The sequence below is a fragment of the Sturnus vulgaris genome, chromosome 2 (assembly GCF_052056855.1).
Source record: "Sturnus vulgaris isolate bStuVul1 chromosome 2, bStuVul1.hap1, whole genome shotgun sequence".
Lineage (NCBI taxonomy): Eukaryota > Metazoa > Chordata > Aves > Passeriformes > Sturnidae > Sturnus > Sturnus vulgaris.
This window is the reverse complement of record NC_142244.1, coordinates 17,122,896-17,147,489: the sequence shown is the minus strand read 5'-3', so window position 1 is coordinate 17,147,489 and position 24,594 is coordinate 17,122,896. Positions and strand designations below refer to the sequence as shown.

The window sequence follows — 24,594 nt, the reverse complement described above, 5'->3', positions numbered from 1 at the left end:
GGCTCACCGACCTTGAGCTGTGACCAAAGGTGGGTAGTGCCAGCAGGGCGGAGGAAGCGATTGGCACAGGAGGCTTCCTCTTAAAAATCCTGGAGAAGTGTTGATGCACAGCCCCAGACCACTGTGCTGCTGCCTTTGTAACCCCAGTCCCTCCATCCTAGCCCAGCCTACTCCTGGTTGTTTATTTCACGCCGATTAGAAGTGCTACTTATTGCCAAGGTTTTTTACCCCTGTTTTCCTCCTTATTTGCCAGCGACAGCCACACGCTGCTCACAAAGGAGAGTGGTGTGATTAAAAGACGCGGTTACTACGGTAGCCATGGCGACAGCCTCCTCGGAGGTCTTTGTTGCCTGCTAAAACTTTGATCTCCAAAAGGGCCTGCTGCTGTTTCTCTGTCCAATTGAAGAGAAGGATGGGAAGAAAGGATAAAGTTTACTCCAAGCAGAGGAAGCGCAGAGCAACTCATTGCAGAGCCGTGCTCCCCCAATAAATGTCACAGCAGCTGCCTTGGAAAAGCATCTGATTTACAAGGGCCACACTTCCTCTCCTGTGCTTTCCAGCCTCTCCTCAGGGCAGCGTTCCTTGCCAGGGGCCTCTTGCTGTGGCACGGCTTGGCAAAGTTTTCCACCACTGAGAAGGAAATAATTCCCTCTGTAGTTGCTGTGTCCTGTGATCCCAGTGCAGCAGCTTGGGCTGCAGAAGCAGCCTTCAAACAGGAAAGCAGCAGTTCGTGCCATAGTTACCCAATATTTATCACGTTTATGCAATTGCCAGGATTTACCAGTTGCCATGTTTACCCAATTGCCACGTTTCTGACTGCACCTGGGCCTACTTTATTCATGCCATCATTTCTTTTCAGCTGCACCACTTACCCTAATTATTTTTGTGTCTCTTCTCTGCAGACTCTCTGCTAATTGTGTGCTTGACTCCAGGTCTTCCCTGCTCTGCTGCTATTTGCTCACTGCTCTGTCGCCTGCCTGCCTCCTGTGTATTAACTCCTGTCCTCGCTCGCCTCTGCTGTGTGTCTGCACCTCTTGGAGCTGCTCTGCATCCCCTCAGCTTTTCCTCTCCCATTCCTCCTCCTGTGCTCTGCCAGTGCAGATGGGGGGCTCGTGAGCTCCGTTGCATTTCAAGGCTGGCTGGGGCCTGGGGCGTGTGAGATGCCTGGTGAGAGGCCACTGTGGGCAGGTAAAACCCTTCAGCAGCGTGGTGGGGATAGAGATGGCACATGTCCCAGATCCTTGCAGAATGAGGACAAGCTCCTAGCTCTGACACAGTCACCCGGGACAACCCTGGAAAACGGGGCCAATTGTCTATTCCCTCTATCCCCTCGGTGGTGAGAGCTTGCACAGAGGACACAAAACCTTTGTGGGTGGGGGCACAGATCTGTGACTCAGCAGTGGTGCCCAGACATTACTTGGAGTGCCTGCAGCCCCTTTCTCAGGTGGGCAGAGCTGCTGTGGCCAGATGGTCTCTTGGCAGGATGTTTTACTGGATTGTTTCTTCCCCACTAATTGCTGTCTAGCCCCAGCATCCACTTTAAAATTTCCTAGAAAAAAGCTCAAAAATTGAGAGAAGGAGCTTAAAGCTCATGGAAGGAGCATCCTAGGCATGGAGAGATGGGTGGGTGCTGGCCATGGATGCTCTGACTGCCTCCTGCCTGCTCTTACAGCCATGGGTCCAAAAGGATGCCCTGCCCTGTGTGCTTTGGGCAGTGCGTGCCCCACCAGGGTGCTGCCCTGGGATCCTCTCTGTGGCCACCACCTGGCTCTGGGCTGTGCCCATGCTTGGCCAGGCTTGCAGAGGGCAGGAGGCGAGATCCAGTGGCAGTGCTGCCTCTTTGAGCTGCTCTGTCCCTGTGTCCCTGTGCCTGCCGACTGGCAGGACGGGGGTTTTGCTCCACTTGTTGCTGGCAGCAGCAGCAGAGGGAGGAAAATCTCCTTCAGTGAGGGACAATGGTGGGAGCCTCTGGTTGCTGGGGCAACCACAGGCAGCCTCAGTCTGTTGGCTTCCCTGAAGGAATGGTGTGAGGAAGGGTTAATCAGGGGATTTTTCCAGCCCAGGGCTGGATGGGGGCTGAGCTTTGGAAAGCTGCTGGAGGCATGGCAGTCTAGGGGTGGGCATTGTGCTTGCTGGCTCTCAGCTGGGCTGGGCGAGGCAGGCAGAGTTCAGGAGGAACTGTGGTGGGGTTTGCTGCTGCCTCGGGTCCTCCCAGGCTTTGTGCATCCCTGTTGGGGGATCTGGGGCCTCCAGGGCTGTGTGACTCCTGTTGGCAGGGCAGGGATGCAAATTCCCTGGGGAGATACTCTGGCAAAGCCAAGTGAGGCTGCACAAGCAGGGAAGTGCTGGCTGCTTGTGGGTAGCACAGAGTAGCTGCTTGGGTTATCTTTGTTTTTACCAAGCTCTCAGGCACTGTTATATTAAGGGGTGCTTTTTCCCTGTTGGACATGTGATTCCTCTTGGAGATCAGAAGGTACCCAGCACTAGCAGGGTTCGAGGCTCTCCAGGTAGGTTCAAAATAAAGCAGGCACCCATTTGTCAATGACCATTTGAGAAAAAGTTTCTGCTGTTTAAAGGTGTCATTTCCTTGCTTTTTTTACCACAAATAGAAGCCTAAATTAGCTATGTACCTCCAGCAATTTGTCCAGTGGCATCTGCTCTCACACTAGGGCTGCATGTGAGCTTGTGCAGAGGTAGTAACACATGGGAGGTGAGCTACATGCTCGTGTCTGCCCATATTCTGCATGCATGTGCTTCATGTGGGTGCTGTTCACACATGCACAGAGGCCTGCAAAATAATTATGTATTGTTTTACCAAAATAAGGAATATACTTAATATGCACGTGGAACATAACACACTAGTTGGGAGCTTGGACGCTTGATCCTTCCAGGAAATTGACTGCAAGGAATGTCATGAAACTTTTTGTATGTGTAGATGAAAATGTTGCAGCAGACTGGTGGCAGGAGTCCTCCCTCAAAGTGGTAAAATGGGGAGCAATTATGTGAAGCATCACCATGCTATCTTTTGCTAAGGATTCGGGACCACCTCATCAGGATGGGCGTTCCTGTGAGTACTAGTCAGCTTTGATGAGTTGCAACTGGCTGCAAAGCACTGCCTGCAGTCACAGGATATTCATTATGGCTCCAGCAGGCTTCCTTGTGGATTTTTGATCTCTACAGAGTCTCTGCTGAAGCACTGAGAAAAAACGGATGGTGGGAATTTAAATGTAATAACCTTCAAGGGCAGACTAGAGGCCGAGGAACTTGGGATGTGGTTCATCACTGTGTCTGAGTTGTGCACAGTGCAGGACCTGGAGGGCATGTGGGGAGGTTAAAGGTAGCTTTCTACCTCTTTTGCATTGCCTTACCCTGAGCTGCTCCTGCTGTTTTGCCCACAGTGTGTGTCTCTCTTCAGAGTGTAGCTCTCCTACCATATGCATGTCTTTAAAAATTCCAGCAGGATCCTGGGAGCTCTGAGGAAGAGTTCACAGCACAGCTGCACTTTTAGGGCTGTTCTGCCAATGCACAGGTGTGTGTAAATTACAGCTGAGCACTGTGCAGGATGTTTGCTGTGTACTGGAAATATCCCAGACATTCTCTGCCAAAACAAACAGGCACCAAGCTGCCTTTGGGCTTCGAGTTTGTTTGTTTGTATTTGGTTGTAAATTAAAAATTTGAAGTTGACTTGCCTTTTTTTTGGTTTTGTTTGTTTCCTTTTTCTTTTGCAAAGCGATCCCACAGATTTCTACACGAATCCTTCCCTGGTTGGTTTGCTTCCTTTGGGAGCTGGCCTTTGTCACACAGTCTCACCAAGATGCCTGTGCATCTCCAAATAATTAGCACATATGCACAGCATTCCTTCAAGGCTCCTTCCCTGGAGTTTTCTGTGCACTCACAAAGCCCCACATGGAGAGCAGCATCCACGGGTTTTGGAAGCATGTGGCTGATTTATCAATAGCTCTGGGTTAAAGATGTTTCATATCTGTAGAAACTACATCAGTGCTTTCAAAAATAAATTCTATCCCTCTGTTTAAGGGTTGTTGTGCATTTCCAGGAGCTTTTGTATGTGTAGAGCATAACTCCAGAAAGATGTTACCATGTAACCATGCTAAAGGGACTCCTTTTTCTTGTCATTTTGTGCCTAGATTAGAGAAGCTCTGTTCCAGATTCTTTCCCCCTAGTTCTGCTGATAAAGATAAAATGCAAGGACACAGAAATGGCAGAAGTGCAGAGGCAGACACCAGGCATCGAGCAGGATGACATCTGTGCTTGATAGGAATTCACATAACTCAGAGTGCAAGTGGGCTGATGAGGAAGGGAACTGGAGGCTAAGGCAGGGGCTGGGGAGTGTGTTTTTCTTGCAGTAACCTCTCTCCTTCTTCTCCTCCTTCTGTCTTTTCTAGGCAGGACAGGGCTGCTTGCTGATCTCTTGCCCAGTTTTGCTGTGGAGATTATGCCAGGTATTCAGTCATTTCACCCTTAATCATCCATTCCTCTGTCATCTCGTCTGTTTATCCTTCTGCAGCATCTTTATGTGGTGGTGTATGTTTCACTTGTATATGTTTTTCATCTGGGGATTTAAAGAGAAGAGTCTAGCACTTACTGGGAAAGTGTTGGGTTCAGATTCGAGAGAGCTGATGCTGGGCCATGCTGGGAGCCAGCACACAGAGATGGTTGATGTCATGCCAGGATCAGTGTGACAGCAGAAATGCCAGAGCTCTTCTGGGGAGGTTTTCTATCCAGCTCTCTGCTCTCCCCCTGCTAGCACAGAGGAAACTGCTGCAGCCTGTGAGACCCCACAGCCCTGCTTGGCTCCGTGTGTCATCTGCTCCTGTGCAGTCACTCGGCTCCACCATCAGCACAGATGGTGGCACAGGAGGTGCTGGGAATAGAGCATTGGCTAGCAACCCATCAGTGGCACAGCCCCTTGTGTGCTGCACAGCCAGGCCATCATCTTGGTGACACCAGGTGGCTGGGCCTGACGTGAGAGCTCCATGCCTGTGACAAATCCCTTGCTGGCCAAAACTAGTGAGAGCCAACAGTTGTGGCACTCCTTGCAGAGGGGACAGAGGCTGTGCAACAGATTGTTCTTGAAAGGGAAAAGCTGTGAGAATATATAGCCCTTGTGTCATCTGATCGTTCCCTGGTGGTGCCCGAGGAGCATTTCTTTCACACATTTGTGCAAAAATGCAACTGCAACATAAATGTGTGAAGCTATTTTTGAGCCTGTCCCAGGGATGCAAACAGAGAGAAGGCAGACACTCACCCACTTCCAGTGTAACCCAAAGCTCCCTAGAATTCCTGCATGGTAGGAGAGGGATTGGTCTTTTCAGCATAGATAACAGTTGATTCTCTATTGCCTAACACTCTTCCCCCTGTTATTTAGAATTTTATTGATTGGCTATAAAATTATGGTGTGTTGACCAGATATCTTTCTGGTACCCTCACTGCATGGATAGACAACAAGAAAGTGTAAGATGTAGCAGCAAACCACATTTCAGCTGTTGGTGTTTCCTGTTACCTGAGTAAAGAAAGCAGATACCTCTGCAAGCACAAACCAGTAGTTTCCAGACAGTGAGGACACAGAGTGTGTCAGCTTGGTAGTCATTTGAATCTCAGCATCACACAGTTGTATCAGGAACTGGTTGAATTCCAGTTTTGTGCATAAAGTAAGAGCCAGCAGGCTCCTTTTGCTGTTTGCTTAACCTCATCAGAAAAGGAAATGGTCCAACTTCCTGTGAAGTAAAATCCTGACTCACAGGTCTCTGTGCCTGGGACACTGATTTCAGATTTCCACTTTATATGCTGAGGGAGTATCCTGCAATGTGCAATGTACACTAACCTGACCCTCTTTTGTATTCCTACAATGTTTTCAGGGAAACCACAGATACACTTCTAATGGACTTGCTGTCTGTTTCTTTCCTCTACCAGGCTTTTATCCTTTATGGAGTGGTTGTAAACTGTCCACTAATAGCTCTGGAGATCTGACATCAGAGTTTCCCTGGATGGCTATGACTGGCCAATTGTGTCAAGCAGTGCTGTTTCACCTCCTTCTCTGTGTCCATGATGGTTATAGAAAACAAGATAAGAAAAAGAAAGAAAAACAGTTTTAAGCAACTAAGCTGTTGCTTAGATTGGCATAGATTAGGAAGTACAGGACTGGAAAGGATACTCTGGCTCCCTATCTTGCATTCTATCCCCAGCACCATGTAATTTCATCCTTTCAGTAAGCTTAGCAAGTTTAGGAGTAGCCTAAGGTTTGGCCTTTCTCTTTCCCATTGGATTACTTTCTTTGATGGGCCTTTTTTAGCTTCTCTCTACATCACTGATCATCTATTTCTGTCCATTTATATAAGATCTTTAACTACAATACCTGCTTTTCCTCCTGCATTTATCCTCCTACCATATTTACAGGCAGGACCTACATCTTCCCTCAGCCTTCTGTTTAATAGAGTAACTCAGCAGGCTTCAGCTCTCCTGCTGCCAGGCAGGCTCCACAGTCCCTTCATCCCTCAAATCCCTGCTTTCCATCAGATCCGACCTAAATTTGCCTTTTCAGCTGCAAAGATGACCAGAGCTGTATGACATCAGTAACTTCAGATGAAGTTTCATGGAGAGGAGGCCTTGTGTGATGGTATTGATATTTCCTCCATACTGCTGGAAATTCTTCCCTTATTTGGCCTACATTTGCCATTTTTGGTGGCTGTATTGTGTGAGTGGTGACAGTGATCCTATGTATACTGGATCATTTCTCTTGTTTTTTAGTTCTTTTCAATCAGTGAAGTCCTGTTCAGAAAAAAAAAAAATAGTTCTTGATCTTTGAACCTGTGACACTGAAAGCATTGCTGCATTCTTTGAAATTCAGGATAATACCACATTTTACATTTCCTATTGTAGACCCAAGAACAACTGGCCCTTTGTATAATATGTCCCAGCCTTTAGTGACAATGCATCCCTACTGCTTACTGTCATGATATTTTAACATATTCTTATTTTCTATGTCAAGGTAATTTATGAAAATATTAAACAAAACAGCTGCTAGAAGCAGAACTTGAGGGACTTTGTCAGTAATCTCTCAACTCTTGCCTTCCCATTCATGAATGCTTCCCTTCTGCCCATTCCTTACTTGTTAGCTGAATTTTTCTCAGCATATAGTAAGGTCAAAAAATTATTCCAGAGGGATCAAAATTAAATGCAAATTTAAATGAAATTCATCTGTGTCAGCCAAAAAAGAAATGAAGAATTAAAAAAAATTCACTCTTCTGAAGTGTTTTGATTTGTAGATGCCAGATCTTTGACTGACATTTTTCAAAGGAAATTTTAAATTCTAGATTTAAAATGGCATTTTTAAAAAGGGTAATTGTTTGTAAAAGAGTTAAGGAAAGCTCCAACAAAGTAAAGAATCCTACTTTTGTTCAAACAGAACACTGTAGATGGATCAAAAATGACACAACACAAAAATAAGAAGTATCAAGAGCTAGGAAAAATTCTATTTTGAATGGTCTAAGTGAAACATTTTTCCTTGACCTTTTAGCTTAGCAACACAGGTGAGGGGTGCACTGTTTTTCCAGTGTGATTCTTCATGTGGATTGCAATCCTTGTATCAATACTTCTTCATCTCAAATGATAATATACCAGGAAACTCTTAAGTGAACACTGGACTTGTGTTTGGAAATAGTGGTCTGCTGCTTTTTTTCCTCTGAAGTGGAGATAAAGCCTTCCCCACTGCAAAGCATCCCCATCATGTCTTTGTTTGCTTTTTCCATTTTTCCAAGATGGTTGGAAAAAAAGTTGGGTACACCTGAAGTCTTTTCCTCACCAGCAGTCTTGCTTGGAGATAGGTTGGTGCATTTCTCTGACATAAAACCAACTCCAGGCCTCCTGCATGTTCAGTCTTGTAATTTCTTGGTCCAGATGTGTTCTCTGATCATTCCCTTAGTCTGTGGAATTCGTGTGTGGCAGTAGGTGATGCCCTGGCACAGGCTGAGCCCTGCTCCCACCAGATTTTCCAGCAGCAAAGTTGGAGAAACCATTTCTCCCTCTCCTTCCCCTTTAAGCCCCATCCTGGTTTTTGTGGGCCAGCTCTTGCGTGCTTTCATTTGTAGGGTGTTTTTCAGCCCTTTTGGGGCCTGGCACACATCATGTGAGGCTTCAATGGGGGAGGAAGAAAGTGGTTGTTAGGTTTGCTGGCTGGCTGTGGCGCCTGAATAGGATGTTTCGTTCGGCACATTCAAAAGAAGAATAATTGCATGCGTAGGCCTGATGCGAAGGGGCAGGCCTGGCTCGTTTACTGGGCTATTTATAGCCTGCTTTTCACCATCCTTTGGCCCATTAAAACCAGAATGTGGGTAGGGAACAAACACATAAGCAGGGCATGAACATGGCCAAGAAGAATGAGTCTTTGATGAGGTCCAAGTGCTAATGGAGCACGTCCTGCGGGTTGGCGCAGGTCTGCTGGGGGGTGAAGGGTTTCTGCAGGGGAACCAGGGCTGCTGCTCTGTGCTGCTCGTCTCTCAGCCAGCCAGAGATGCTGCCAGAAGGGACCACATCTCTGCAGCTCATTTCTCACTGTCATGTGCCATTTCTGCTTTGACACAAGAGGAGGGAGTATCCCTAGTCATAGATGCACAGGGAGTCGCTCTGCTTCTGTTATTCACCTGTGTGTTTTGTCCCCATGCTCTCCACTGGGAGGATGTTGCTGATGTTCTCTTCCACAGCAGTAAGTGTCTCCCTTTCTCCCCTTGTTTTCCAGAGTGGGTCTTTGTGGGCCTGGTGATCCTGGGGGCGTTCCTGTTCTTCCTCTTGGTGGGGATCTGCTGGTGCCAGTGCTGCCCACACAGCTGCTGCTGTTACGTCCGCTGCCCCTGCTGTCCTGAGTCCTGCTGCTGTCCCCGGGCACGTGAGTGACCCTGTCCAAGCCTGGTGAAAATCCTCTTCCCTACTACTTCTGCTCCCTGGCAGAGCAGGAGGAGAATCTGCTCATATTGCTTCCTTTGCCCTGAGCACTTTGCTTGGCTAGAGAACTGGTTCTTAGGGAGTGAAGCATCTGACCTATTACTCAATGGTTGAATGCTCAAAGTTAATTACAAATGTAATTCCCCAAGCCCTCCCTGCCTTGGCAGCTGTGCCTGCTTTTCCAGAGTGTCGTGCTCCCATTCCAAAGTTTGTTGTTGTGTCAGTGAATGTTGCGGGTCAGAGCTAAGAGCATCCTGGGAGGTTTCTTCCTGGCAATGCAAATCAGCTGTCCTCTACAACAGTGCAAAATCCTTGCAACCCAGCAAGGTTCCTGGTCAGGCTCAGTCAGATCTGTCAAGTTCCATGAGCCTCATCCTGCTGCTTGAGTCATCAGTTATTTTTAAAGCTGAACTGCCACTAAATCATGGCAGTGGTAATGCTGGCTGTAACACCCTGAGTGTCTTTCTGAGCATCTCACAGTGCCATTATTATTATATGCACTTTTATTATATGCAGTGCATATTTTAAACTCCTGTCAGTACCCTTTGAGGCTTAGAGAAATTCAGGTTGGTCCTTGTTAATTCATTTGTGTGGTTGCCTCCTGTGGGGTTGCCACCGATGTTGGTGCAGGTTTTGTGCCCGTGTCTGTGGGGGGTGGTATGTGATGCTGACTCTTGTTCTTTTTCTTTTTCAGTGTATGTAGCAGGCAAAGCAGCAAAAGCTGGGTACCCTCCTGCAGTCTCTACCATGCCAGGTCCATACTACATCCCCAGTGTTCCTGTAGCTGGTGTCCCATCTCCTGCTGTGCTGATGGATAAGTCACACCCACCTCCCTTAGCCCCAAGCGAGGCCAGTGGAGGAAGCCAAAATGGTAATTTGCAGTGCCAAGCACAACATTCAGTCCTTTTACTGGGAAGTAGGGCTGGGAAGGGGAGGAACAATTGTCAGTGACTGAGTGGTGTGAAGAAAAGAAGCACAGGGAAACTGCATTTTAATCCTGTCTCTGACCATGACATTTACATTAGGGCCTCGTGGTCTAACTTTTCTGGGACCATCAACACAGAGTCAGTTTGTGGGTGCCTAATTAGGTCAGCAGGGAATGGGAAGCCGAGTTCCTGTGCAGGACCCTTCTCATTACTGCTGCAGATGTTCTCTTGCAGAGGACAAAAGGATGATGATGATTTCAGGAGAGCAGAGGCAGGAGCCATTTTCCCCGTAGAGCTGATGCTTTGCAAGCTGCTTTCTCTTTGTAAACTGTTCCTGCAACCCTCTTTATGGCACTGCTTGGCCTCTGGCAGAAGTTTTTGCTGCAGCATGTTTTACTGTCCCCCTGCCATTTTGGGCAAAGTAATCCCTTGATATTTCTGCCCAAGATCTTTGGGGCTGGACCCTGTCCTTTACTGGACAGAAGTCAGTAGGTCACTTTTTTTTTCAGCCTTTGCATTTGTGAAATGTGAGTGATGAAATGCTTCTGACTAGAAAGGAGTTGTGAATGATTATCAGAACTAGAGTAGCAGTGTGATGCCTCTTGTCTTGGGGAGGGTCATTTCTGCTGCTGCAAAGGAAGCTGCCATCAAGGAGAAAAGAGGGCAGCTATTTAGCCACATGCATTTCAGGGTCAGAGTGGCTGTCTAAATTCAAACATTCTGCAGCAGAAATGAGTCTCACCAATGTAGAGTCATCGCTGACCCAGCTACATGTCTGATTTCAAAGCACCACACTAAGTATCAGTGTATTGATAAAACACATCTGAAAAGACAAGATTAAGTAGCATCATTAATTAAGCTTCTGAAACAACAACCCTACACATGCTTCTGCTGCCCCAGTCAGTATATTAAACCTTTCTGGAATTACAAAAAGTATTTTCTTACAACAATCATACTTTTTTTTGCCCACTGAAATCAAAACAGAGCTCTGGAATGGAGCATTTTGAAATAGGAAATAAATCAATCACTGATCCAATGTAGAATGTATCCAATTGAAAAACCTTTGTCAGAAAATGATGAATGACACCCCAGTGCTTCAGTTTTTTTCTGCTGTGAAAAATGTTGCTGCATGTAGAGTGTGGTGTTGGTTGTGGGAACTCCAGGGATTTTTTAAGAGTCAGATCACAGCTCCCAGTCTTGTCTCTGCTAGCAGAGCACAAGTTCAGAATAAAAAACAGTGCATATGTTTGGTGGCCAAATGGAATGGCTCTTAGGATCTCATGATACTTACCCAGAAGGATGCATTTAATATATAATGCATCCAAATCAGATGTCTGGACTCAATCCCTTACCTCAGGACTTGACAGGAAATAGTATAAATGGCAAATAAAAACATTATCACAGAGCTTTAACCTTTGTGGCAAGACAACAGAGTTTCTTAAACTTGTTAAAAATTAGTTCTTTTTTGCAATAATACGGACAAACCCTTAGTCTGGATCATGGACCTGTTGTTCAAGGTGCATGAACTGTGGAGCTAAGGGAGAATTACAGCCTGTGTACTGTTCTTTTGGTCTTAAGGTCCTCCACAATGCCAGAATATCCCCTAATGACAGGCTGTAGAAGAGAAAACATTGTGTGGCTTTTCCAAGTTACTTCTTTGCTTGTTGGCCAGGCAGCAAGCTAAACAAAACAGGTAATGGTTGAGTTTATAATAAAAGCCTTTCTCAGAAGGAGAATAAAATGCCTCTCTGTCCTCCACACAGCTGCTGTAGGTCTGATCTGAAACTTTGCATCTTTAGGACTTCCACCTTTCTGTCAAGTCCATTTAAAAAAATGGTATAGGAAGTGCTGGGGGACAGAGACTGGAGAACTCTGTAATTCTGGCTAAAAACAACATCCTTTGCCCTAGATAGATTCTGTGCTTATAAATGACCCCTGTGAGGAGATCTAGTGAGCAAACTCAGGCCTGAGGATATTTAGAAAATTTGCCTGGTGTTACATAAAAGCTATGTTGCAAAACTCAGATTAAGCTTAGGAACTCTATCCTAAACTTAGGGCTGAATGGAGGAAAAAATACCCAAAAACATTTAGCTCTCTTATTTAGAAGAGTGTTGACAACAGATGAGTTAGAATTTATGCCCTATTTTAAACACAGTGGTTACCTAGAGGCTTTTGCATAGATCCTTTGAACTCTGCACACAGGGAAGATGTTGGTCCTAGATCTTTTAACATTAAAAGGGTATCAGGATGAGACATCATTTACTTCCTAAACTACTTGTCTGAAAAAAAATAGTGCTGTCCTTTCTGGGGAGGGAGACAGCTTACAGTTTAGGCTGAGTTGGTTCCACCCACAGAAGAATAAAAATAGTGTCTAGTTAAATACAAATTAAACATTAGAAATTTATGAACTGTTCAAGAGAAGAAAATATGGGAAGAATGTTCCATTCCCTTTGACTTCAGTGAGTGGTTCTGGACATGTGGTCAACATTTCTGCATCCTTATTTCTTTATAATTAAAATGGGCTTAAAATGATTCAGACCTAATTAAAGGATTATGGCAATTTACAGATGAAGAGTGTGAGGAAGAAACAGTAATATCTTTGGTTCTCAGCTGAAGGAATAATGAAGAGATTTAATAAGTTGAACATTTAGACTTTATGAGAAGTATTTAATAAACAAACGTAGAGACAAAACTGCTTCCTCTGTAGTGGAAAATACTTTTTATGAGCTCTTCACAGTCATCTTTGCAGATTTAAATCCAAAATTAATTTCTAGATACTTGCAGAATTAACCAAGAAATTAATTTGCCTTTTGGTACAGCTGCAATAGCAAGTTTAGTATGAAGCTAGCATGAAGCTTAGCTAATTCTCCCATCAGTTCCAGGAGCTATAGAGGTTGCCCAAATTGATGTTTGGCACAGCCTCAGTGTGAGACAGTCTGGAAGCTGTCTGTTCAAGTTCTCCAAAGGTGATGAGTAGGTCAGAGTGGTTTGCTGGCCTGTGTATAAATGAGCTCCTAGTCTGCACATTAGAAGAAAGAATAGTGAGAGGCCTCTTTCCTGGCATGGTACCAGACAGAATTGAGGTACCAGGAGAACTGCCCTTGCTGCTCATGCTGAGCAGAGCTGTCACTTCTGAGGCCAGTCAGTCCAGCCTCACTCGGGGAGACCAGCTGTGTTTCCTCTTCAGGAGACAGAGGCAGGATTCCTTGTGTTCTGTAAACCACTGCATTTCCAGCCACTGTGCACTCACTCACAGGGATAATAAACCACACTGCTGTCAGCTGAGCTGTCTGGAGGCACATTAAAAGAAGGACCCTGATAGACCCCTACTATATTTTTAGATCCTATACCATTCCCAGATGCAGACACCCAAGGTAATATCTCAAAATGGAATCACTTACCTTACACATGTGCAGTGCAAACCCACAGTGAAGCGCTTTGATCTGAAGCACTCTACCCATTTCTATGGCACAGCCATTCCTGAAGCAGAGCATGGTTATTTCCTAGTGCTCAGACACATGCACAGCAGTTTAGGACAGGAGGTGCCTAAGAATACCTCTGCCAAGTCCTTGCTCAGCCCACACAGCACATACTATGCGACGTACTACCGAACCCATATGTTAATAGCTCGACGTGTTGCGGTGGTGAGGGATAAAACAGAAGGAACAGGTTGGCTCAGAAGCACTGTCCAAGTGTTTAAATTGTTCCCCAGCAGGAGCACTCATGCAACACTGCAGTGCTCCCACAAAGGAACATGTTAACCCCATGCTAGGCAGTTCCATTTTGTAGTTTTTAAGTGAATTGTCCTTACAATGGTTCTCTAATAAGGCTGAATTTGAGGGTTGTAGTCCTCTCTTGTACCTAGACCTGAATTTCTGTCAATCCTGAAATAGCTCCAGACTGAGATTTTTCTTAAATAATCTGCTATAAAAACCTTATTTTCTTCAAAGAGAGAGTGGAAAGGTGGAGTTCTTGCTGACCATAGGCCTGCCTTACGGTAGTCAGGCTGTTTGTAGCTATTGTTAGTAGGTAAATTGTGCATGGAGCTAACCTGCCAGAGTTAAATCTGCTTTGGCTCCAGGTGTATAAGGCCTTCTTTTTCACACACAGGCACATGGACAAGTTAAAAAGCTGTCCAAACTTCCCACAAGTCAAGCATTTAATGTATAAGACATATACCTTTTCTGTGAAGTAAAGCTTGTAAAGAATCCTAGAGCAGTTTCATAGCTGCCAGTGACCTGGTTGGCCTCATCCCTGGAGTCAGTATAAATCTCAAAGCAGTGTGATGTGCTTTGTGGGACTTTGTGTTTCCTTCTGTATTCTCTGGAGCTTTTGCCACAAACTCCTCAACCTGTGTGAGGAAAATTCATGGGAGTGGGAGGGTGGAGTGGTCTTGCACAGTGCCAACTCCCAAATGCTCAGCCACCTGCTTCTCCTGCAGACTGAGAGCTTAGAGGAAGCCTGATCTGGGACTGCTTCTCCCATACCATGACAAATCCTTTCAATAGTGCTGAGGAAGGGGAAATGAGTTCTGCTTTTCTCTCTGCCGTCATCTGTGGGAGTTGGAATCACTCTGTGGCAATGAGGGGGGTGCTTTTGTTTTAGCTGGGCAAAGCGGGCTAACTGCAGAGCGAGCCTATCTCACATGAGAGGGTGAGGTGCTGTGAGGCTGTCCCACCATGCTCAGAGTCTATCACAAATTGGGCATTTGCAAACTTTTAAAACCATGCAAGTTCTTACAGCTTCACATCCCACACTGTAGACGAGTTTCTGGTGAAGCAGCGACTGACTCAGTGTGTTTTGACGCAGCCTACCTGCCTGCAGACGTGAGCTCAACTACAGAGGCAGTGTTGTGGGAAAGGCTCCTTGTTCATGCCTTTTCCTCTAATGTTTTCTTTTTTTCTCCCCAGCAGTGCGCAAGGGGTACAGGATCCAGGCTGACAAGGACAGGGATTCCATGAAGGTGCTGTACTATGTGGAGAAAGAATTGGCTCAGTTTGATCCGTCTAGGAGGATGCGAGAACGATGTGAGAAACAAGCATGGTTTGATTTTTTTTTTTCTTTCCCTACTGACCTAGGAGAGATTGGAAAATTCATAATTAAAAATGCACTTTGCCACAGGGTCAGCCCCTAGGATATGATATCCAGGATAAGCTAATTGGGACAGATACAATCTAAATTTTAGGTATCTGCAGGTATGTTCTGATTTTAAAGGTCTGGTGCTTATCTAATAATTCTTAGAGAAAAGTGAGGGATACTGAAAAGCTCATGAAAGTTGTCCACTCTTATAATTAAACTTTGAGATCATCAGCATCTGAAAAGCCAAGTTTCTACTCATACTTTCTACAGCCTGTGGTGTGATAACAGCTGGGATATTGCTTTCACAAATTCTTCAGAGTGTGGTGTCTGTAAATTCCCAGCATGGCAAAATAGGAGAGGGCTGATTTTATTGAAAGTGTGTTTTGTGGGCTGCAGTGACCACAGCATGGCTTGAAGGAAGCAGGAAGTTTGTTTGGAGTGGCTGTTGCCCTGCAGAAGGAGCAGGGTGGTGAGCAGGGACATGGTACAATCTCAGAACTGAGCTTCTGTGTGGAACTCCTCACTGTCTTCCCATAGCCTCTTGTAAGCTTTATTTCCTTAAATAAAGGCTGAGGCTCCACTTAATGTGTGTCAGAATACAAACCCAAGTGAGGATCTTTCCACATTAGGAGGCAGAGGTGCAGAATGGGACAAGGTGTGTGGGGAGGGCTTGCAGTGCTGCTTCTTGTCCTGTGGGTGCTGTGTGCAGAGGACAGTGGCTGTGGAGGGGGCTCAGTTCCTGTGGGCAGCACACAGAGCTAACCCACGTTAGGCAGTGTTAGAGGCTCACTTAAAAGAGACGTGTGGGATCCTGAAAATCATAGAAGGGAAGGACTTTAAGGAATGACACTACATCAAAGCTCTGTACAGATTAGGCATAACGAACAAATTATATATACTTCTAAAACAGTCATTGCTGAGCACACAGTCTTCTCCACCCACAAGATTTACTATAAAAAGACCTCTGCAGATTGGTATGTCAGGCCTACAGATGTCAGTGTGCTTGATGAGGTAGAGACTGACAGTGATTCAGACAGACTTTTACTTTTTTCTTAATCTTTTTTTGAGGGGGTTGTTTTGTTTTAGCTGGGCAAATCAGGCCAAATCCAGAGGCAGCCTGTCTCACACCAGGAAAAGGGGAGGTGGCACGAACTTCTGTGCTGTAGTGGTGTCCCACCAAGCTTGGTGACCACCTCACAAGGGCAGGGGGCTCACACCTGCTACTGAGGGGAAGCTCTTCCCAAAGGCTGAACTCAGTTGGAACACAGGCATCTCATGCCTTTTGTGATACCCTCAGAATCCCTGCCTGGCTGCCATCGGGTGATGCCCATCTCATTTCTTTCCTGCAGATAACAACACAGTGTCTGAGCTGAGCTCTCTGCACGAGGAGGACCTGAATTTCCGCCAGCCCTACCGGCAGGCACGCAGGAAACCTCTGCCCCCCGCCGGGGACATGGACGGCGACCCCGAGTACTGGGCAGGAGTCGTGGGGGGAGGCGGCACCTCCAGGTCACAGGCTGTGTCTGATTACAGGGATGAGAGGGACAGCTACTGGCACAGGTGAGGGACACCACGTCGGGGGGCAGCTCGATCTGGCAAAGTGGCAAAGAAAGCAGAAGGGACAGATGGACTGGTAGCTCTCCCCTATTTCCTGCTGCCCTTGCTCTGCTCAGCAGGGGAGAGGGGCCAGAGAGAAATAGGAAATCTGGACATGTCATTAGATGAGGTCAGAATGAAGCTGATTGCCACAAGCCTGCTGAAGCTTACCCAGCTGGGTAAAGCTAGGTACAAGCCCCAGTCCTAGTGGGATGTAAAAGTAGGATGAATAGGGAGCCAAGCCACTCTTCACGTAGTAGGAAAGTGCAAATCTTTCTCATGAGCTTTGTACCTGATGCCTCCAGCACTTCCCAGTGCTGGTGTGCTTTAATATATAGGAGGCACACTCTCCTGCTTTGGTGCAGCTAGATCGGTGCTCTAGGTGTAAAGGATTTGCACTTTGGTGCCTAAAAGAGAGATAGCACAACCTTACCTCAAGCTGCCCAGTATCCCAAAAGCAGTGGCAGGGATTTCCTTCCTTCAGTACTGGGCTGTTGTACCAGCTCACTGTCTTTAAAGCTACTTCAAAACTGCCCTACTGTGAGCTTCTATAGCTGGGTTTCTGGGTTTTTCTAGCTGGATATACACCTACAAGCTCAAGGATGAAGGAAAAGCAGGTCCAGCCCTGCATATTGAGGACAGGGCAGGTGCACCCTGGGGATAACCTCAGGTAACATTAGATATAAAGAACCTTAGCTATCTGCACCAAGCTACCTTTACAGCCAGCAGAGACACCCCAGGATTTCCAGGATGTGATAGATGTCTTCCTATGGAAGACGATGAAAACAGCTCAGATGACTGATGCCCCCAGGAGTGCCTGTTTCCCTCCATTGTCTGTGCAGGCAGCCGAGGGGATGAGCGCAGCTGGATCCTGCCCTCTGACTCTTATCTCCATCTCCTCCCTGTTCCAGCCAGCAGAGATCCAAGTCGGAGATGCTGTCCCGTAAGAGTTTCTCGGTGGGAGTGCCGGCCGTGTCCATGGACGAGCTGGCGGCCTTTGCCGAGTCCTACAGCCAGCGGCCGCGGCGGGCGGACAGCCAGGAGCTGCGGCGCTTCGAGCGCTCCGAGTCGCACGGCGGGCGCGGCGCCGGCGGGGGGCTGCCCCACCAGGACAGCTCCATGGAGGAATACTACACCAAGCGCTGCAGGGCCAACCGGGAGCCGCTCACGGACTCGGATCGGGGCTGGTCCTACAGCCCGCCCCGCAGGCGGGCCCACGAGGAGAAGCATCTCCCCAGGCTGGTGAGCCGGACGCCGGGAGGGAGCCAGAAATACGATCACTCCTACCTCAGCAGCGTCTTGGAGAGGAAATCCCGGAGCTACGATGAGAGCGGTGACCACTGTGCAACCCCCTCGAAGCTGAGCTCGCAGCCCAGCCAGAGAGGAGGCAGCACGTACTATGCCTGGTCGCCACCCTCCACCTACAAAGCCGACAAGTCGCAGCCGCCGCCGCCGCAGTCGTCGTCCCCCGAGCAGGACGAGGAGGAGGAGGACAGCCTGCCCCCCTACAGCGAGAGGGAGCTGAGCCGAGGCCCTTCCTACAGGGCCAGGGAACAGGCCTACCTCAATGCCTCTGACAAGAAGAGGAAAAAGGACCCCAAGAAAACAGTGAGGCCATGTCTGGTGGTCCTGGTCCAAATAGGCTGAGCGGAGAGCCACCAGGCAGGGGTTACTAAGCAGAGTTGATGGGCAAGGGGGTTTTCCAGGAGGGTAACACCTGGAGTCTGGGTGTCACTCCCTGGGGGAATGGGGGGAAGGAAATCAGAACTCCTACACTCTTACTCTTAGCTCCTACACAGGAGTCCATGATGGAGGGGAAAGGCAGATGTGCCTGGGACTGGGGAGGCAAGGGATGTCTTTGGCATCTGTGGCCTGATAGTCCAAGGTGGTGGGAGTTTATCTAGAGTTCAGGAGGATTGTGGTAGGAAAGTTACCCAGGCCTTAGAGAAGTTACAGAGCTTTGCTTTGGCCTTGATCCTTGCTAAGGAAGGGTTGAGAGCCTCTTGTTCTTCTTGACTGGGGCAGGGCTGGTAGCAGGGGATGATGTAAGAGACATCCCTTTGAAAGGGGTGAGATCACAGACTCCTGTGGGTGCATGGGCCCATGTGCTTCTGTGGGGGCCATTCATGCCAAAGGCATTCCTCACCCAGGGTACCAGCAAGTGCAGAACATCCTGCCACAGTGCAAGATAGTGAGGACTGTTGAATTCGTGGTTGCTGGAGAAGGGGATCTTCCCTATCTAAGCCAGCTGGGGAAGTCTGCAGGAGGGAGACCTTATCATTAGAGTAGCCTGGCTGTGGGAGAGAGGACTGGATTGTGAGTGGACAAAGCTGTTGCTGTTTAGTTGTCTCTGTCAAAGCTTTGTCTGTCCCTTTTTCTGTTCCAATGAGAGCTTTCCTGTTGACATTTAATCTTCTCTCTTTCCTCTCAGAATGATTTCCCAACAAGGATGTCCCTTGTGGTTTGAAGTTGTTGTGGACCTGTCATGTTGATGGGCTGGATATCATGAGGTGACTGCAGTGGAGAAGATGCAGAGCAACAATCAAGACATGCCTCTGTGAACCTTTGCAGCCATCAGCCATGCACTGTTTCAATTTTTTGCTTCATCCAGAGGAGCTGAGGCTTTTGTAAGAGACAGATTCCCATGGACAGCACTTGATCTCAGAGGCTGTGGGAGTCTGCCAGGACAATGGGGCTCTCTTTGGCACCCTGTTTTCCAGTGCCCTCTACTCTGCACTGGACAGCAGCCACATCCCTACTCCACCTGCAGCCCTGAACTACAAGTGAGGCTGCCTTTGTGCCTCTTGCCCTGCCCCATGTGCAGAGGGAGGCATGTGTACCTCTTGCTCTCTCTGTCTCCTCAGTTCTCTGTTTGGATCAAAATTGTCTCCATGCTTAAAACCTTTTTTGTATCACCCCCGTGCTGGGAGGAGGCTTTGTTCTTACAACTGCAGACCGCCTCCAGCTGATCAGTCCCTAAATCATGAAAGAAAATCCACATCCTTTCAGACACTGTAAGAAAATGACTGATGAGATGTTACCTTGATAAGGGCTGAATGGGGAAAGAGACAATTATGAGCTGGTTTGTTCAATATACTTAGTTCTGTTCGTTGTGTGATGAGAGTTGCAGGTGAGATTGATGTATTGTTTTGAAAGTGGGTCAAAATAGCTTTTATTGTGATGAGAGCATGATTTGTTTCCTCCCTGCCCCCAACTGTGTTTTGTTTTGATGCTGTTGCATTTCCTTGCATTTCCTTTCAACTGTGACCCTGTAGAGCTTCAAGCTGGAGTACCTACTCCACTGTTTTAACAGCAGTGGTCTAGCCTTCCTAGTGCTCTGCTTCCAGCACCACCAGACACCTCTGCCACTCTAGTGAGTGGCCTTTTTGTTTCAAGGAAGCAAAAAGGGGACAGTCTCTGTGAGAGGGCAGCTGCAGACCTTCATTCTATGCCACTGGTATCACTCCTTTCTGGGAATAGTTTCCCAGAAGAAACTACTACTGAAAAGAGTAGTAACAGCAGTGGGAAAAGAATAAGCACTGTGGATGGATACAAGCCTTGAAAGTCACCCCTTTCACTTCAAACCATTCCATTCACTTCGGCTGGGATGTGGTTTTAGTGGCTGTTCTCTCAGGAATAGCTTTATTTAGAAATGAGTGCTTCACACCTTTTGGAAGCCTGACATTCTGGTTTTTGCAGGGTATTATGCTGTCAGTTATTTAGCTGTTAAAATCATCATGTGAGGGAAGATGATGGGAACATTTTAAGGTCCATTTTAAGGTGTTTCTAGTACACTTAGAAACAACTTAGTGCCCTGTTGTGTTGTGGACATTATCAGCCTCTGAAATGACATCTTTGTTATTCCTCTGGGAATTTGGGAAGCTGTCTGGCCTCAGATGCTCATACTGGCAGTACTGTTTGGAACACAGGGTATATTAACATCACTGCAGTTCTCCGTAAAACCGATAGATTAATTTCAATAATGCTCCTTTGCCAGATAGTTCACCCACCAGGAATGCTCAGGGGAGAGGAAACATAATCTCAATATATTTGATGACAGTTTTCATGTGAGAAGATGAATTGATAAAAGGCTGATGTTCTTCTCCCACGCTCCTCTAGTGATGACTGTACTTTTGGAAATCCCAGTCCTGGGTCTTTCTGGCCAGAGAGGGATTAGCCAGCAGGAACATACAATTGTGGAATTGCAGAATTGTTTGTACAGGAGGTAGCCTTCAAACATTCCATTTAAAGTTTCAACTTTGTGCAAGGGACATCTACATATGAGGCTTGAAGCCCCATACAATTGGACCTTGAACACTTTCAGGGATGGGACATCTGCAGATTCTCTGGGCAACATGTTCCAGTGTCTCACCACCCTCACAGTAAAGAATTTCTTTCTTGTATCTAATCTAAAATTACCCTCCTTTACTTGAAAATCAATGCCCTGGTAAAAAGTCTGTCTTGTTTCCTCTAGGCACTGAAAGGCTCTAAGGTCTCCCCAGAGCCTTCTCCAGGCTTAACAGCCCTAACTCTCTCAACCTGTCTTTATAGAAGAGGTGTTCCAGCCCCTCTGACCATTTTTGTCCCTCTCCTCCACACCTGCTCTAACAGGAACATGTCTTTGTGTGGGTGGTCCCAGAGTTGAGCAGAGTACTCTGTGTGGGGTCTCAGGAGAATGGAGGAGAGGGCAATTCCATTCTTTGGCCTGCTGGTCACTCACCTGATGCAGCCCAGGATATGAGCACGTGGCTGGTTCATGTCCAATTTTCATCCACCACTATAAAATCACAGAATTGTTGAATGGTTTGGAAGAGACCTTAAAGATCATCTAGTTCCTCAAGTCCTTCTCAGGGCTCCCAGTCCTTTCTTCCCCCAGTGTGTATCAATACCAGGGGTTGCCCTGACTCAGGTGTAGCACCCCACATTTGGCTGTGTGGAACTTTGTGAGCCCACTCCTCAAGTCTGTCCCAGGGTCACTCTGGATGGCATCCCTTGCCTCCAGTGACTCCATGGCATCACCCAGCTTGGTGTCACCCTCAGACTGCTGAGAGGGCACTCAGTCCCAGAATCTTTGCCATTAATGAAGGTTGGACAGTGCCAGCCTTGGTGCAGACCCTTGAGGGACACCACTTGTTACTGATTGAGCCATTGGCTGATGCTCTGGATGTGGCCATCCAGCCAATTCCTTGTCCATCAAGTAGTCCATCCATCAAACTCATCTCTCTCCAGTTTGGAAACTAAAAGTTGTGTGGGACTGTGTCAAAGGCCAGAAGTCAAGGTGCATGACATCAGATGGATTTTCCTGATCCATCAGTGCAGTCACTCTGTCATAGAAGGTCTCCAAGTAAGCAGGAGTGATTTGTCCTTGGTGAAGCCATGTCTTTAATCACTTCTCTCCCACCCACATACCTTGAGATGGCTTCCAGGAGGATCTTTCAGGGCACAGGGGTGAGGCTGATTGGTCAAGGGTTCCCAGGGCATTGTTCTTTTATCCATTTAAAATGGGTCTGATGTTTCCCTTTTACCAGTCACTGGGGACATGACTGCCTGAGTGCCATGACTTTTCAAACAGGGAGAGCAACTTAGCAACTGCACTTACCATCTGCCTGTATTCTGGATGGAGAGATGAACATTTTAAGTATTTTTATCTTTTTTTACCATTAATAGTGTGTGCTTAGGAAAATCACAGCATGGTTAGCAAGAGGTGGGCAGGTGGCTGCCATCTAAGGTCTGTGAGGCCTGGAGAAGAGCTACAGAGCTATTCTACATGCTGTTGTAAATCTAACATTTCATTTCTGACATATGAGGATTCTAGCAAGCCCGTGTTTTGTTAGTCTGAAAGCCTTGGCAACCCCTGTGCCATGAATTTCAAGAGAGCTTAGCCTGCTTACGTTTCCATCAGACCCAGGAAACAGCTGACATAGAAATTTGAAAGTGCATTTGACTATGCCAGAAAGGGGGCAAACCAGTGGTTTTACAATCTCTGAATACCTCTATATTTTAAATCATACTGGAAGCCCGAGCATTACAGTCTTCTCATTTCAGTTATGTTCTGTCCCTTATTTCAGTCACTGTAGTTTATTTGATCAAGCCCTCAGGAATGAGTTGTGTGTATTAAAAATACAAGTCTTCATTTATTTGAGTCGGTTTTGTTTGTTCAGTGCTGGTACTTTAGGGCATCTGTACACTATGTGTAAGAATTTGCCATTTGTGTATCTAGCTTATAAATAAGTAGTTGCAAGCTAATTCTTTTAAGAAAACTGTTTTAATAGTACAAACAACTGTTTGTGAGAACTTGGAAACATCTCTTGAATCCAAGTACCTGGAAAAGTATTGAAGATTTTATGACTAGTGATTCCGTGAGTTTTACCAAATGATAAAAGTTTCAGCTGCAGAAAAAAAAAAAAGGAGGTCTTAATTCCCTGAAGTCAGATCTGAGCATCAGCAACCTTGCTCTAAATTTTTGGATTTTGTATCTCTCTGTACAAATCTGCAGGAGTTTTTCAGTTACCGATCATGTCTGTCCTCAGGCCACCTTTATTTTTCCCATTAGAAATGTGTCTGCTGCAGCAGGAAATGGACCAAATCGAGAAGTGAGGGGTGACTAAAGTATCTTCACAGCTACACAACCCTAATGACCTGTGACTCCTGCAGCAGGGGAGCAGGGGGCCAGAGTCTGACAGACAGCTCGAGAGGAGCCTCCTGTTTCAGGAGAGGAGTAATGGTTTGTGTCTGTGCCATCTTTCAGAACACCTGCAGAATGCTGGTGCTGGGAAATAATGAGCCTGGTTATTATGTGTTCTCAAATTATAAGTTTTCCAGTGATGAATTTTTATTGCTGGCATAAAATTAAAATCCTTTTCTTACTGGATATGGATGTTTGCGTCATGTCAAGGACATGGAGACTTTTCTGGTCTTAAAATCACAGCATCACAACAGTGACTTACTAAGAAAACAGATAATGAGAGAATCCTCTAAAAATTTAAAAGAGCCCCTAGAGCAAAACTAGGATCAAACTTTAGCAGTAGATTTAGCTGTGCTGTCAAAAAAGTGATCCTGGCTACTGAAAAAAAAGGTTTTGACATAATGGAATGGGAAAATAAATACCAATGCTAATGACTTCTCATCAATCACATTATTCCTTTAAAGTACATTGTAAAAGTTCCAATGGGTGGCTTCAGTGTGAACATCCTCAGAACACTCCATTTCCACTGAAATGGAAAATTAACAAAATTAGCACTTTGAATACTTTAAAATTTTTCAGAAACCCTCAAAATTGATAAGCTGAAACAGGCAGCCAGAATCACTCAGGTCTTTGTGCTGGCATATGGTACAGGGGACTGGAGCTGTAACATCCCCACGTTTGTTACTGGAGTTGGATCAGGAGTGGAATCAGCATTGCACACCTGAGCTGCATTTCTGAGAGACAAAGGACAGCTGCGGGGAGAGATCTCTTAGAAGGGGCAATCACAAGTCAAACCTTGCCACAAACTGTTCTGGGTACATAAACGCAGCACCACGGTGTTCATCATGCCTGGGCTATTCTGAAAATAATTTTAATGATGTGGAGATTGTTGAGGAACTGCATGGAGCTGTCTTTTTCTCCAAGTAGCTTTCACTCAATATGTGGGTGAGGATCCCTTCTTGGTCACCAAGTACAGGGTTTGGAACATGTGGAAATAAAAGCTAAAGGGGCTTTAGCTCATTTTTTGCTGGAGCAAACTAGAATCCAGGAGCAAAGATGTTTTTGGCATCTGCCAGGTGCTGCAGATTTTTCCCTATAATTCCAGAAACCTCTGTGGTGTAGCATCTCCTTCAGGCTCTACTGGCTGTATGTGCTTTCTACAACAGCTGTGATGCTGAAACCACCCTCATAGTCACCTGGGGCACCTAAGGTCCTTTCTCATTTCCTGGAAGATCTGAAAAGGTGTCTGTTGCATAACGTGAAGGAACAGCTACCATTTTGATGTGATCTCAAAAATGCCAGCTGGATTTACCAGCATTAGAAGCAGCAAAACTGTAAAGAATAAAATTAGCT

General features: G+C 46.5%; 1 protein-coding gene across 6 annotated transcripts in view; it reads left to right on the top strand.

Annotated features, from left to right (window-relative positions):
* Nucleotides 1-23,427, top strand: part of ILDR2 (immunoglobulin like domain containing receptor 2) — a 39,007-nt gene extending 15,580 nt beyond the window's left edge. For 2 of the 6 annotated variants that reach the window (XM_088158090.1, XM_088158070.1), the window contains exons 4-10: nt 4,404-4,460; nt 8,753-8,899; nt 9,650-9,826; nt 14,792-14,908; nt 16,310-16,520; nt 17,468-18,164; nt 18,988-23,427. In XM_088158090.1, coding sequence (XP_088014216.1) covers nt 4,404-4,460; nt 8,753-8,899; nt 9,650-9,826; nt 14,792-14,908; nt 16,310-16,520; nt 17,468-18,164; nt 18,988-19,023 — 1,442 coding nt within the window. In that variant the 3' untranslated portion in view covers nt 19,024-23,427. The other 4 variants (XM_088158079.1, XM_088158103.1, XM_088158093.1 and 1 more) reach the window with 4 other exon arrangements.
* The last annotated feature ends 1,167 nt before the right edge of the window (nt 23,428-24,594 follow it).